The sequence below is a fragment of the Macaca mulatta genome, chromosome 1 (assembly GCF_049350105.2).
Source record: "Macaca mulatta isolate MMU2019108-1 chromosome 1, T2T-MMU8v2.0, whole genome shotgun sequence".
Lineage (NCBI taxonomy): Eukaryota > Metazoa > Chordata > Mammalia > Primates > Cercopithecidae > Macaca > Macaca mulatta.
The window spans coordinates 221,605,879-221,620,936 of record NC_133406.1 but is presented as its reverse complement, the minus strand read 5'-3'; the positions used below and the strand labels follow the sequence as shown (position 1 = coordinate 221,620,936).

The 15,058-nt window shown below is 49.9% G+C and overlaps 1 protein-coding gene across 4 annotated transcripts in view; it reads right to left on the bottom strand.

Moving 5' to 3' along the window:
* CAPZB (capping actin protein of muscle Z-line subunit beta) overlaps positions 1 to 15,058 on the bottom strand; it is a 148,086-nt gene that overhangs the window by 16,394 nt on the left and 116,634 nt on the right. For all 4 annotated transcript variants that reach the window (XM_077972131.1, XM_077972150.1, XM_028838792.2 and 1 more), the window contains 2 exons: positions 2,828 to 2,969; positions 1,735 to 1,851 (listed from right to left, as the gene is read on the bottom strand). In XM_077972131.1, coding sequence (XP_077828257.1) covers positions 1,735 to 1,851; positions 2,828 to 2,969 — 259 coding nt within the window. The remainder of the gene's footprint in view (positions 1 to 1,734; positions 1,852 to 2,827; positions 2,970 to 15,058) is intronic.

The window sequence follows — 15,058 nt, the reverse complement described above, 5'->3', positions numbered from 1 at the left end:
TCAGCTCACTGCAAGCTCCGCCTCCCAGGTTTACGCCATTCTCCTGCCTCAGCCTCCCGAGTAGCTGGGACTACAGGCGCCCGCCACCTCGTCCAGCTAGTTTTTTGTATTTTTTAGTAGAGACGGGGTTTCACGGTGTTCGCCAGGATGGTCTCGATCTCCTGACCTCGTGATCCACCCGTCTCGGCCTCCCAAAGTGCTGGGATTACAGGCTTGAGCCACCGCGCCCGGCCTGCATCACTATTTTTTAAAAGTATGTAGGTGTTGTTGTAACTAGTAGAATACAAATTCACTTAAAAGATTTACTACACTGGGCTGGGTGTGCTGGCTTATGCCTGTAATCCCAGCACTTTGGGAGGCCGAGGTGGGCAGATCACTTGAGGTCAGGAGTTCGAGACCAGCCTGGCCAACATGGTGAAATCCCACCTCTACTAAAAATACAAAAAAATGAGCTAGACGTGGTGGTACATGCCTGTAGTCCCAGCTACTCGGGAGGCTGAAGCAGGAGAATCGCTTGAACCCGGGAGGCAGAGATTGCAGTGAGCCGAGATCACACCACTATATTCCAGCCTGGGTGACAAAGCGAGACTCCGTCTCAAAAAAAAAAAAAAGATTTACTACACTGATCCTTTCAGTCATATGTTTTCTATCCACAGCTATCGAGAGCATAGTTATCTTACTGAAAGATATCTCTGATGTTAAAAGGAATTCTCACAGTGGAAAGTCAGGGACTACTGGAACCGAGAATGGAAGGGCATCCTTGCAGAAAGTGGCGCCCCTCTGAGGCTCCCAAGGCTGTGCCGTTTCTGCCAATACCGACTTCTCCGAAGGCAGAGTGGGGTCCTTGTGAAACCCAGTTGTGCACCTGGTCTATGCTTTCTCTTCCCCCTTTACGCCAAGCATCTTGTGGCCCCGCACCAGCACAAGATTAAGGCCTTCTCTTGGGAAGGGAATGTAAAGGGTCCTGAACATGGATCCTTACACAAGGTTCTTAAACCCACCTAGATGCTTATGGGAGCATCTAAGGTAGAAGGGGAGGCAAGTTTGCTCAGGGAAGGCAGTACCTTCCAGTCCAAGTCCAAGTTTGCCTTAGACAGAACCTGGGAGCAACGTCGTGGAGAAGGGTTGCTAGAGATACCCAAACAAAAGATGGATAAGAGAGAGGTATCCAGTAGGGCACGTCTTAAATTTCAATGTGCACACACATTACCTGGAGAATTTTGTGAAAATAGAGATCCTGATATGCTAGGTCTGGGGGGGCGTCTGACATTTCTGCCTTTCTGACAGGCTCTGTGGTGATGCTGATGCTGGTCCTTGGACTGGGCTGAGGGCAGCAAGGTGCAGACACTCTGAGCTCAGGTAAGCAGCTCCCAGAGAGCTGGCCTGACTGATGGGCTGGGCATGGCCACAGAGAAGGCAAACAGAGCCAAGCACCACTTCTCACTGCACACCATGACCCGAAGCATGGGGATGTGCGGTGCCCTGAAGAGTAAGGAGGAGCCACGCCAGCACCTGACCTCCCTCAGCAGGAGGCCAGCAGAGTGCCAGCAGCTACGGGCAACCTTGCAGAGCCCAGAGAGCTTTTATTTGAAAATGCAAAGCCCTCCTTAGGTGGTGGATTTATAGCTGGCTGAACATGCTTACCCTAGGGCACCTGCTCACTCATCTCTGCAGGTCAGCGCTGAGGCCAGCACCTGTGGGCACTGGCAACTGGCTATGAGCGGGTAACTCTACCTGTCTGGTAAGGCTGCCTCCGAGGTTCATGGTGCCAGAGCCGGATTTGTTGGTCTGCAGCCACAGCATCACCGTGGAGGTCAACTTGTAATGGGCAGTGCGGCCGCTGGATTTCTCCTGGAAGGACAAGACAGAGATCTGTTGAGCTGAGGGAGAGCCTGAAGTGGCCCCTTGAATTCAGGGTCATCCTAACATCTCCCTTCCTAGGTCATTATCACAATATTACCTTTTTTTTAATTGGAGACAAAGTCTTGCTCTGTCACCCAGGCTGGAGTGCAGTGGTGTGATCTCAACTCACTGCAGCCTCCACCTCCCAGGTTCAAGCGATTCTCCTGCCTCAGCCTCCCAAGTAGCTAGGATTACAGGCACCTGCCACTAAGCCTGGCTAATTTTCTTTGTGTTTTTGGTAGAGGTGGAGTTTCACCATGTTGGCCAGGCTGATCTTAAACTCCTGACCTCCAGTGATCTGCCTGCCTCAGCCTCCCAAACTGCTGGGATTACAGGCATGAGCCACTGCACCCGGCCTCACAATGTTATCTTTCTTATAAAATCCCAACTGGTTTTTAAAGGGACATTTGTAATTGTGTATTTCTTTTGAGAACTTAATCATTAATGACTACTGTAATCTTTTTTTTTTTTGAGACGGAGTCTCGCCCTGTCGCCCAGGCTGGAGTGCAGTGGCCGGATCTCAGCTCACTGCAAGCTCCGCCTCCCGGGTTCACGCCATTCTCCTGCCTCAGCCTCCCGAGTAGCTGGGACTACAGGCGCCCGCCACCTCGTCCAGCTAGTTTTTTGTATTTTTTAGTAGAGACGGGGTTTCACTGTGTTAGCCAGGATGGTCTCGATCTCCTGACCTCGTGATCCACCCGTCTCAGCCTCCCAAAGTGCTGGGATTACAGGCTTGAGCTACCGCGCCTGGCGACTACTGCAATCTTGACTTATCTTTATCCAAATGGCTTGGAGGCATTTCTCAGAATGAGGGGTTCAGAGATCATAGCATCCCCCTCACTGCATCTGCTAGAGAGCAGCGCGGCACTGTTTGGTGTGATTCTGTACTTAGTGGCCCCGGCCACCAGCTGCTGGGAGGCGGTACCTGCACTTCTACCACGTGGATGGAATCCCAGCAGCCTTTGATCTTCTTTGATCCATCTCCAGCCTTCTTTATGAGGATCACTCCAGCAAAGCCATGATCCAGATCCCAGAGGTAGACAGATGAGACGCCGCCTTCAAAATACCTGCAGGAAACAGGCCAATGTGCCTGTTAGATGCTAAAGGACAGATAATCAGCCTGGGTCCCAGGCTGTTGCTCAGCAAAGATTCTGGGATTTAGGGTCCTCCCTGCAACAGTTATAGGAGCCGATCCTTGGGTGTGTTCTGATTGTTCTCTGGCTCGGGGAGAGGGTGCAGCATTTTTGGGGGTGTAGTAGGTTTAGGCATCATAAAGATGAACTTGAGTTTGGGCTCTGCCACCTCCCTTAGCTTTGTGGTCTTTGGTTTACTGGACCTCTCTAGGCGTCACATTCCTCCCAGATAAAGAACGCAGCACGAGTGACATCCAGTGACAATCCATGCAGGCTATGACTACTGGAGTGACCACGGTTGTTCGATATTTCTGTCTTTTGGGTTACAAGGCAGATGAGAAAATACAGCAACAAACTCCCTACACGCTGATCCCTCCTGACCAGGGCTCCAGCTGGTCTTTCGGAGCAACTTCCTACAAAGCGCTAGCCGGAAATGAAGGGCTCAGCTTGAGACAGTGCTTCCTCCTCAAATCCGAGTCCATACAAAAACATCTCTCTCTCTTTTTTTTTTTTTTTGAGATGAAGTCTTACTGTCTCCCAGGCCAGAGTGCAGTGGCACCATCTCGGCTCACTGCAACCTCCACCTCCCAGGTTCAAACGATTCTCCTGCCTCAGCCTCCTGAGTAGCTGGGATTACAGGTGTGCACCACTGCGCCCGGCTAATTTCTGTATTTTTAGTAGAGATGGGGTTTCGCCATGTTGGCCAGGCTGGTCTCGATCTCCTGACCTCAAGTGATCCACTGCATCTGGCCCAGAAACATTTCTAATTATGATCAAATGGAAGAGGGATTTCTAATTACGATCAAATGGCAGAGGGAATGAAAAGGTTAGATGAGAAATGGGAATCAGTCTGGGATCCCAAACCCAACAGACCCAGGTCAACTACTGTGGCTCGCTGGGGCTGCCGTGAGCAGAGGTGAGGGGTGGAGTCAGCTGATGGGAACTGCAAATGCTGGTGATAACCAGCGAAATCTCATTTCTTGTGGCGAAATCTGTAGCCTCTCCGACCCCAATTAAGCCCCAAAAAGAGAAATCTCATCTCTGCTGATAACCAGTGAAACTGTAAGCAATCGCATCTCTCATGGTGAGCACATCTTTATCAGGAAGTCTGGGGCCTCTCTGACCCCTATTAAGCCCCAAAGCCCTGGTGCGACAGGCGTATTCTGGGAGCACACCGCCCTCAGCCCCAGACAGCTGGGAAGGTGGGCCCAGGCTTGGGAGTCAGACGGACCCAATGACAGCTCTAGCACGCCCAGCCCCAGCTATGAGCTATGCTCACGCATGCATGCGTCCAACTGTTTACTAAGGGACCAGTGGCGTGAACATGGACTTTAGGGACTTAATCTACTTTCTATGGCTGTTGAGAGACAAACAATTAGGAAAAGTAGACACCTACCAAACGGTTAATGTAAAATTAAGTACTAGAAATTAACATGTATCTGTAGATTATGTCTCACCAAAGCTATTCTATAATAAAAAATACAGACGGTAAATGTGAATATTTACAGAATGTGGGTGATGGGTATACAAGAATTCTCTGTATTTTTTTTTTTTTTTTTTTTTTGCAATTTGACAGTAAGTCATACTGTTCCAGACTAAAAAGCTTTTGTGAAAAATCAGTACGCGAATACACCAGAGTGTAATGTAACTAAGAGACCATCAGACCAAGGAAGCAAAGCATCCTCCCAGGAGAATGAGGGTGCCCTGGCTGGTCTGCCCTCACTCCAACCCTCAGACCTGTGGAGCATCCAGGAGGGCTGATACTCAGGTGGGCTACCCTTGGCCCCGCCCCGAGGGCTCCCTCAGGCAGGCTGCAGCCAGCCCCTGCGGCAGGACCACATTCTGTCCCGTGCCCTCTGTGGCACTAACCACTGTGATTAAGCTATCAAACCGAATACACCATGGTGCGCCCACAGGCGAGTCTGCAGGAGGGCATATGAGGGCAGGGCTGCCTGGCTAACACAAGTGCCACTCAGGGAACACCTGTGGGATGGATGTGTCAGGTGCCAGATGCTGAGCTCATCACTGGTCAAACTGCACAGGGTGGGGAAGGGCCTGGCTCTGGCAAGGTGTAGCACAGGCATCCTTTCCTTCTAGAGGAAAAGGACCACTGGATGAACAGACACACCTGTGGGGCTCAGCGCTCACTGCTGGCAGAGGTGATGTCCAGGACACCGGCCAATACTGGCACTCAGAGACCCCACTCCAGAAGATCATTTCCTTTATTCCAGTCTGTCTCCAAACTCTCCCTTCTTGGGGCAAGGCGAGCTAAGCAGATGAGTGTTTTGGTCCAGGGCCCAAGGCCCCATCTGCCTCCATAGGGCCCTCCTGGTCTGGACCGGCCCCATACAGAGTTGGAGAGATCAGGCCATTCTGGAATGTTCCCGGAACACCTGGAGAGGGACTGACTGCCCCTGCTAGACCTGAGGTTTAGCAGGGCTCAGATGACTGGCAGCATGGGCTCCGTGAGCCTTTCTGGCTTATTCTCCTGGATTCTTGCAGGTTAACTTACGAGGCACACGAACACTACCGAGAGAAGAGCAACTCAGAACAGACCTGCTAATACCCTTCCTGTTGGCGACAGATGGCTTGGTTCTAGCACACGGTTTTCTCTTTCAGCCAGCTTATAGGGAGAGCAGCCCCACATCAAAAGAGGGGGAAGAAAAACAAACAAAAAAACCCTACTTTGCTGGCAAAAAGGATGGGCCAATAATTCCTTCTTTCCTTTGGCCATTCTGGAAAGAAGGCTTGCAGCCCAGGGGCATTTCATCCTTCCGCTCCTTCACAGATCCACACAGAGCTGCGGTGCTGTGCCCGCCCAAGGCTTGCTCTCCTCTGTGTGCTGGGACACTGGGGAGAGGCAGGTCAGGCTGCCCTGGAGGGGAACCAGGAGAAATCCCGATGGCCTGACACTGTCGACACCCTCCGGCGACCAGTTCAAAAGCACCAGGTGGCCCACGGCTGCTTCCCCTCAGTCCCATCCCTGAGCGTTCCATTTCTTCCAGAAAAATAAAACAACCGCATTAAAGTTTTATAGGGTGGAACTGGCCGTTTCCACTCCAACGTCCCACCCTGTGGCCTGGCTCCCACTACAGGCAGCTTCTCCTTGGCAGGCCACAGTGACCAGATCTAAAGTTTCAAATGCTGGAGCCAGGGGAGGTAAAAATGCAAGCTCAATTGTGACCTCCTTGCGGGGTTACTATTCTTTTACCCACAATTTTAAAACTTACTGCAGGAACATCATTGTTTTTTTAAAAAGGAAATCTGAAAATTAGCCCACAATACCATAAATCAACTTATCCCATAAATCTGATTTTTCCAAATTCCCTTCCAGTCCAGATGCATTTTTATATAACCGTAAGCACAGCAAGAGCACCACGCTGAATTCGGCTTTTTACATTTGGCACAGAATCATTAGCATTTTTCCATGGAGCCACATGATCTCCATAATCATTTTTAACAGCAAGGATAGTATTCAGTCGGATAGTATCCTAATTTACCGTCGATCTGACTTTTAATAAAGAAACGACGACGACAGAGTTAGAGGCGGCGTGGTTGGTCTCTCGCTTTGAATCTGTTCCCTCTCTGAATCGGGATGTTCCAGCTGAGGTGAGTCAGACGTGCTGAGACCTGGCCTCTGCAGGTACAGCTCAGACACTACAATAATTCAAGAATGGGCTTGCATTCCATTCACCAAAAGGGATCACCAGGGACTGGAGCAGCCACAAGTCTCAACCTGACATTCCGAGACAAAGGGAGCAGAGGACTGCACGGTTAGAAACGCTTGTTTCAGAATCGCCCAGAAGCACCGGCCTCTCCTGTGAGTGCTGTCGGGATGGCTCCGGGACCTTCAGGAGGGAGATGACCGCAGGGCGCACAGGCAGCGCCCCCACTACTTGGTTTATGGCTCTGCTCTGCGCGTGAAGCATTAATTAAGGAGGGACCACAACATGTTTTTGAAAATTTATTTCTTACCTACTGTACTTTGATCATAATGACATGAAACAAGGAAAAAAATAATTTTTATGTGGTTTGCATTTATGAGTTTTTACATAAAGGCTTTTGTGGGTATTTTAAGAATGTGCTAAAACGTTGTCTGAAACCACATAAAGCCATCTGAGGAGTCGCCCGCCAGAACTAACAGCACACACATGGAAGCACTTTAACTGGCCTTTGTATATTTAATGAGTCAAAAAGTATTAATATTGTTTAAATGCTAACATGCTATTTCAATAAAGTGGCTCTACCATCGCCTGCGACTCACTCTCAGGCCTCGCACATCCATGTGAGTGAATGATCAAATGTGGCCAAGCGCTAAGAGCAGGCTGCAGAGGAATTCACCCGCCCTGCCTTGGCCCCTGCCCATGCCTGATAATTTCAAAATCCCCCAACTCTGCAGGGAGGGAGGAATGGGCCCAGGACTCACTACCACAGCTCAGCTGATTTGGGCTCAAGAGGAAAAGCCCAGAGAGTCCCTGCAGTGAGGTCTCTGGTCAAGGAGGCAGAAGGAGAGCTTTTTATTTTATTTTTTTGAGACAAAGTCTCGCTCTGTCGCCTAGGCTGGAGTGCAGTGGCATGACCTCAGCTCACTGTCACTTCCACCTCCCGGGTTCAAGTGATTCTCCTGCTTTAGCCTCCCAAGTAGCAGGGATTCCAGGGGTCTGCCACCACGCCTGGATAATTGCCTTTTTTTTTTTTTTTTTTTTTTTTTTTTTGAGACAGAGTTTTGCTCTTGTTGCCTAGGCTGAAGTGCAACGGCACGATCTTGGCTCACTATAACCTCTGCCTCCCAGGTTCAAGCAATTCTCCTGCCTCAGCCTCCCAAGTAGCTGAGATTACAGGCATGCACCATCACGCCTGGCTAATTTTGTATTTTTAGTAGAGACGGGGTTTCTCCATGTTGAGGCTGGTCTCGAACTCCTGACCTCAGGTGATCTGCCCACCTCGGCCTCCCAAAGTGCTGGAATTACAAGCATGAGCCACCGCGCCCGGTCTAATTATTGTATTTTTAGTAGAGATGGGATCTCACCATGTTGCCCAGGCTGGTCTCTAACTCCTGGCCTCAAGTGATCCACCAGCCTCGGTCTCCACTTAAGTGTTGGGATTATATAGGCGTGAGCCATCGCGCCTGGTCAAGAACCTCTTTTCAACATGCAGGCCTAGGACCAGGCACAGTGGCTCACATCTGTAATCCTAGCACTTTGGGAGGCCGTGGTGGGAGGACTGCTTGAGCCCAGGAGTTCGAGGTCAGCCTCTATAAAAAAAGAAAAAAGAAAGAAAAAAACAAACCGTGAAGGCCCAAAGAGAAAAGCATGGGCTTTTCCTAGGCTTCTTTCCTAAATGGAAAGCCAGGCAGCACAGGGAGCACAGGGCTGAAATCAATACCCACAGTCAAGAGGCTGAACAACACGCTCAAATCAGGGCTCCCCAGTGGCCAGGACAACACAGGGACTAGCTTGCAAAGACTGCGGAGAAGTCTGCTTAGACAACTGTTGAACCATGAAGTCGGGGGGGCCTCAGAAGCTCCAGGAAGATGAGGAGGGGGTGAAATGACAGACCAACTCAGGAATGACTGGGAGCAAACTGCTGGAGTCACCCGTTTGCTTGTGTCCACCGAAGAGCTAACTCCTTCAACGGAGAGCCATCAGTTTTACCAACGGTCCTGGCGCCTTTTAAAACTTTCCTAACATAGATTAACATTATGTTTTGTTTTGTTTTTTGAGACAGGGTCTTGCTTTGATGCCCAGGCTGGAGTGTGGTGGTGCAATCATGGCTCACTGCGGCCTCAACTTCCCGGGTTCAAGTGTTCCTCCTCCCCCAGCCTCCCAAGTAGCTGGGACCACAGGCGTGCACCACCATGCATGGCTAATTAAAAAAAAATTTTTTTTTTTTTTAGAGACAGGGTCTTGCTATGTTGCCCAGGCTGGTCTCAAACTCCTGGGGTCAAGCAATACACCTGCCTGGGCCTCCCAAAGTGCTGGGATTACAGGTATGAGCCAGCTCACTCAGCAAAGATGAACATTTTTAAGGCAAACAGAATGGCAGAGCACTCAGTCAGCTGGGACTACTGAGTGGGGTAGTGGGGCCACTCTGAGCTGGATCTGTAAGTCCTGCCATTTGAAAATTATGCTCATCACAACAGGCAGATGCAGGTTTCAAAACGCCAGGAGACTGGCAACACAGAGGGCACCTCTCTGGAGGAGCCAGGAGGCAAGGGCAAGGCCCTCCCATGGGACCAGCTGTCTATCAGCACAGCCGATCACAATTGAACATCTGGTTGGGTTTGTCTCTATCATCACCTTGGTCCCTAAATGTGGATCAGCTAAAAGCCTAATGTGTCAGTAATTCTCTTCTTCTCAGAGTTTTAGGTCGTTTCTCCCCGAAAATCACTCTTCCAGTTGAATAATGTCATAGTCATGGATATAGATTCTATGTCCGTAACTTTTCAACCACAGGACTTCTGGGGGGAGGGAGAAAACAGGGAAAACATAATACTTCACACTCAAAATGACCTACTTCACCAAAGTAAAAAGAAAAGAAAATATTTCAGCTCCAAAAGCTTTATGGAGTGTCTGAAGCTGAGGTGTGCGTGGAGGCCTGGGGTGGAAACTCGCTCCAGGAATCTGAGCTGTAACTATGAATTACCCAATTCCCAGGCCTGGCCAACACTGGGCTACAAATCTAACAGGGAAAATGGGAGGCGAAGGGGCTTTGAAGTTGGTCTTTACTCCTTCCTTTCAAATCACCTCCTGGGAGAAGAGCTGGATTCGTGGCTCGAATACAAAGTCTCCCAACAGGTAATGAGTACATGCCACAAGAACCAAGGCCAGGACAGAAGGGCTGGGAGCAGGGCTTTCCAGCATGAGCCAAGAAACAGACTCTGTGGTTCTTGGGTTCACTGAGACGTGGCCTTCTGGCTATTGGCGGGCTGGGCCACACTCAACAGGACTTGGACTTCTGGCCTGAGTCGTCTGTGACACTGAGGCACAGGCAGCACCCACAGATACTGCCAAGTTAGGGGCATCATAAGGTAAGCTCCATAGGTGCTGGAACAGGGCCTTCTCCTGCAGTCAACTTCACTGAATAAAGCCAAAGGAAAGGCAGTACTTGGCACCAACACAGTGCAAAAGACTTTTTTTCTTATTTGTAAAATCAAAGAGCTGGATCAGAGGCCAGTATAGAGGGGTCCCTCCCAGCTCTGACTTTCCAGGATTCAGTGGTTGCATCAAGGCCTGTATGAGGCAGACTGAGCACCACAGGGCAGGTTCCTAACATCTTAAGTCTCTGTCAAACCTTTGCTTACACACCTCCAGTGACAGTGAACTCATTACATTTCCGAGGCAAACATTTCTGTTCTGAACAACTCAGACAGTTCTCTCTGGACGTGAGTGAAAACTTCTCACTACTGCCTTCCAGAATCACAGAAAACAAGAACTTAATGCCCTTTCCTTGTACAGTCCTTTCAAACATTTAAAACTGGCGCACATAAACTCCATGATTTCTCTTTTCTGACCTTCTCCTCCTTGTATTATTCCTCATACGACTCAATACCTTGTTTATCCTTCTGAACATACTCCAGGTTGTCAATGTCTTAAAAGAACAGAAAACAATGCCCCAACTAAGTGTTAACCAATGCATAGCATAGCAGAGACCAGCACATCTCTTGGCAAAAAGGCTACTCCTCCTTCCAGCGCTCAAGAGCAAATTAGCTTTCATAGTAATCACACCTAATTCATGCTACACATACTGAACTTGCAGTCATCTCAAATGGAATATTTTTTCTTTTTTTTCTCTCTTTTTTTTTGACACAGGGTCTCATTCTCTTGCCCAAGATGGAGTGCAATGGCATGACCATGGCTTACTGCAGCCTCAATCTTCTGGGCTCAAGTGATCCTCCCACCTCAGCCTCCTGAGTAGCTGGGACTACAGGTGCATGCCACCACACCTGGGTAATTTTACATTTTTTTTGTAGAGATGGGGTCTCACTATGCTCAGGCGGGTCCTGAACTCCTAGGCTCAAGTAATCTTCCCACCTCGGCCTCCCAAAGTGCTGGGATTATAGACATGAGCCGGGGTGCGAAGCTGAATATTTTTTCTTATGTGTTGCCATGAAATTGCCTCTCACATCCTGGACTTGAGAACTTGGTAGACTGGACCCAAGAATGTCACTTTCCACTCAAATCTGTTACAGATCACTCTCATAGACATGACTTCAACATTTCAGTGTCTCTTCTGGGATCCCAAGTCTGTTGTGATCTGTATTCTATCCAAGCCACTCTTCCCCCGAAGTCTTTATGCACGGGAATACATGTGGAAGCAGGGGACCGTGCAGATGAGGATGTCACTGAGTTACAGATCGCGTGGATTTCCAGAAAGAGCACTGGCAGCTCTACTGAAGGCTTCTGTGGAGAAATTGATGGTCCACTAGGAAGGAGGGCTCTGGTCTGGGCACTTTTTTCACGTTGGAGTCAGTATAAAGATGGAAACCAGGCCGGGCGCAGTGGCTCACGTCTGTAATCCCAGCAATTAGGGAGGCTGAGGTGGGCAGATCACCTGAGGTCAGGAGTTCGAGACCAGCCTGACCAACATGGAGAAACCCTATAACCCTATCTCTACTAAAAAAAAAATAAAATAAAATAAAAATAAAAATACAAAATTAGCCAGGCGTGGTGGCGCATGCCTGTAATGCCAGTTACTTGAGAGGCTGAGGCAGGAGAATCGCTTGAACCTGGGAGGCGGTGGTTGCGGTGAGCTGAGATAGCACTATTGCACTCCAGCCTGGGTAACAAGAGCTAAACTGCATCTCAAAAAAAAAAAAAAAAAAAAAAAAAAAAAAAAGATGGAAACGCCCACAGCCTGGACTGAGTCGAAGGGACCTGCTATGGTTGATGAGGGAGAGGTAGAAGGGAACACAGGAGGTGGGGCTGGCTGGAATGCTGGCTGAAGAGTTCGGACTAAAAAGTTTGAAATGTTGATGTAACTGAAAAAAGCAGATTTCTCTACGATGTGGTGCTAAGCTAGGGAACCCGGGCCCTCAAACAGCTCCAACATGTAAGATTCCACGAGTCTTCTTTCCCCACCCTATGTTCTCCCATCACACGTATGGTGTGCTCTGCTTTTGGGATCTCACCAAGGAATAGCAGCAAGACCTGGGACAAATAAGTGGTCTTAGGCCAGGCGCGGTGGCTCATGTCTATAATCTCAGCACTTTGGGAGGCCGAGGTGGGGGGATCACTTGAGCCCAGGAGTTCAAGACCAGCCTGGGCAACACAGTGAGACCCTGTCTCAATATATATATATATATATATATATATATATATAAAAAAAAATAAATGGTCATGAGGGACACTTTTTGCTGTAACTGGTGCTTGGTCATGACAAAGACAAGGTCACACAGGCATTAGTTCAAACAAACTCGCGGCCGGGTACGGTGGCTCATGCCTATAATCCTGGCACCTTGGGAGGCCGAGGCCGGCAGAACACCTGAGGTCAGAAGTTCGAGACCAGCCTGGCCAACACGGTGAATCCTGTTTCTACTAAAAATACAAAAATTAGCAAGGCGTGGTGGCAGGTGCTTGTAATCCCAGCTACTCAGGAGGCTGAGACAGGAGAATTGCCTGAACCCGGGAGGCAGAGGTTACGGTGCGCTGAGATGGCGCCACTGCACTCCAGTCTGGGTGACAAGAGCGAGATTCCATCTTAAAAGAAACAACAACAAAAAAAGAAACAGAAACTCTCAAGCTCCATGACTGATTTTATGGCAAAGAGGAAGAGAATAAAACCCAGAGGCAGGACCATTCCCCGGCAGCTGAGGTTCTGGCCCCAAAACAATGCCTTTTTGTTCCCTCCTAGGAACAAACTGCTATCAGCAGTAGTTTGTTTTTCTGATCATCCTTAACATCCTTACAACAAAACAGGCACCTGGTGTTCACAGGTGGGAACAATTTAACTCCACCCCAGGAAAAAGAGAAAACTGTCTATTCTGCTCAGAGAGGCATCTAAAACTTGGCCCCCTTCCTCATGGTGTAGACCAACATTCCTTTTTGCTCTGCTGGCTGCCCTCTAGCCAACTTCGAAAAGAAGCCGAGTACATCCTCTGTCCAATGGATAGGCGTGAGCGCTGCCTAGTGGGCACAACGTTGCGAAGTCCAGAGAGCTGCAGACGGCACACGAGGGGCTGCAGAATGTGGCTTCTCTTCCTTATGCTGTTGTACCAGCCTGCACTCAAGATGCATCTGGCAAACAAGCATGAGGAGATACAAGGAAGATCACAAGAGAAAAAACAAACGGGCAAGCACTTGCCATGGCACCTGGCAGAGCAAGCACTCAACAACTGGTGGCTGTTGGTTTTCATCAGGCTCTTACTTTCTGAGCAGAGGGGAGAAGGCAACCTCGACATGTTCTGAGCTGCCCTGGAAACGTCCCTCGGAAACACAAAGTGCCGCTTACTAGGAGCGGTTCCGTACCCACAGGCACAGGCCCCACACAAAATGGAGAAAGATCTACACTTGGCTTTGGGCGGGCCGTGTCCAGAGCTGATGCTGAAACTCGACCACCCTTGTTTGTGTGTTGAGACCAGCTGTTTTCACCACGGTTTAGGGAACACGGCCCAGAGGCTGCCCGTCGACACGAGACAGGTATTCAGCGGAAATTCCTTCCAGTACACACAGGTGCAACAATCCCCCGAGTCAACATACCAATCAGCTTAGGCATGTGCGACTTTAATGCCAGTTGCGCTCAGAAGGCACATCTGGACTGCGGCTGCCGTGCTTCAGAGCCTCTCTTTTACAAGACTTTTATTTTTTCACTTAAAGAGAAATAATGAAGGCCTCTCTGGAAACAATGGTGCCGCTGCAGGGGCCGGCTCTCTGGCTCTGGGGTCTGGTTTTGGGATCTGACCAAACTGTCCACACTCGGCACCACTGCGACTGTCTTCTGCCCTCCGGACTACTTGTGAAAACACCACTGGCCCCATGGAGCGACCTCATGAGCCGTCAACAGTCAGGGCTTTCTGGGCTTCCAAGTCATCGCTCTCATCCAAAGTTGCCATTGTTGAGAAATTCTGTGTCGGGGGCTTTGCGTATCTTTTTTTTACAGTTAAGAAAACTGTAACCCAGAGGGATAAGAAATGTGCCCAAGTCACAGGCTGAGAAGCAGGGATCTGGGAGGAGATGTCAGGCTTGGCTAGCCCCAGTGCCCGTATTCTGCCCCATGCCAGTCTGCCTGGCCATCCCGAGACATGCCAGCTGTGGTGGGATGGAGTGCAGATGGACAGAACAGGGTCGGCCTGTAGGTTAGATGCACGTATGAAGCCACATCACTGAACACAAAGCTGCCCCAAAGTGGAGAAAGTCAGGCCAAATGCGGTGGCTCACGCCTGTAATTCCAGCACTTTGGGAGGCCAAGATGGGAGGCTCACTTGAGGCTAGGAGTTTGAGAGCAGACTGGGCAACACAGTGAGACCCCCCATCTCCATTTTTTGTTTTTCTTTAAAAAAAAAAAAAGGGGGGGAGAGAGTCAGGGTTAAAAAGGGAGCCCACTGGGTGACCAGGAATCTGGGACATACCCTGAGCACCCCGTACTGGGGATTTTGGAGGGTTCTCTGCCTCAGTGAGGCAGCTGGGGCTGCTGGCTGGGTCCCTGCAAGAATGCCTTTTTTTTTTTTAATTAGACATGGGGTCTCACTCTGTCACCCAGGCAGGAGTGTGGTGCTGGGATCATAGTTCACTGCAGCCTCCACCTTCTGGGCTCAAGTGATCCTCCCACCTCAGCCCCCAGACACTGAGATTACAGGTGTGAGCCACTGCGCCCCACCCCACCTACTCTTGATACTAGCACAAAGCAGCTTTCCATCACAGAAGCCCGGGAAACATCTTAGCAAGGGGAGTGCAGGGTCTCTGGCAGGACGGCAGGGCTTGACCAAGGGAGGGAACTGGTCCCTGCTTCCAGCCACGGGGTTTCACTCCAGCATGTGCAACGGCCCGAACCAAAGTGTGAGTGTGTGCCGTCTGGTCAGAGGAACC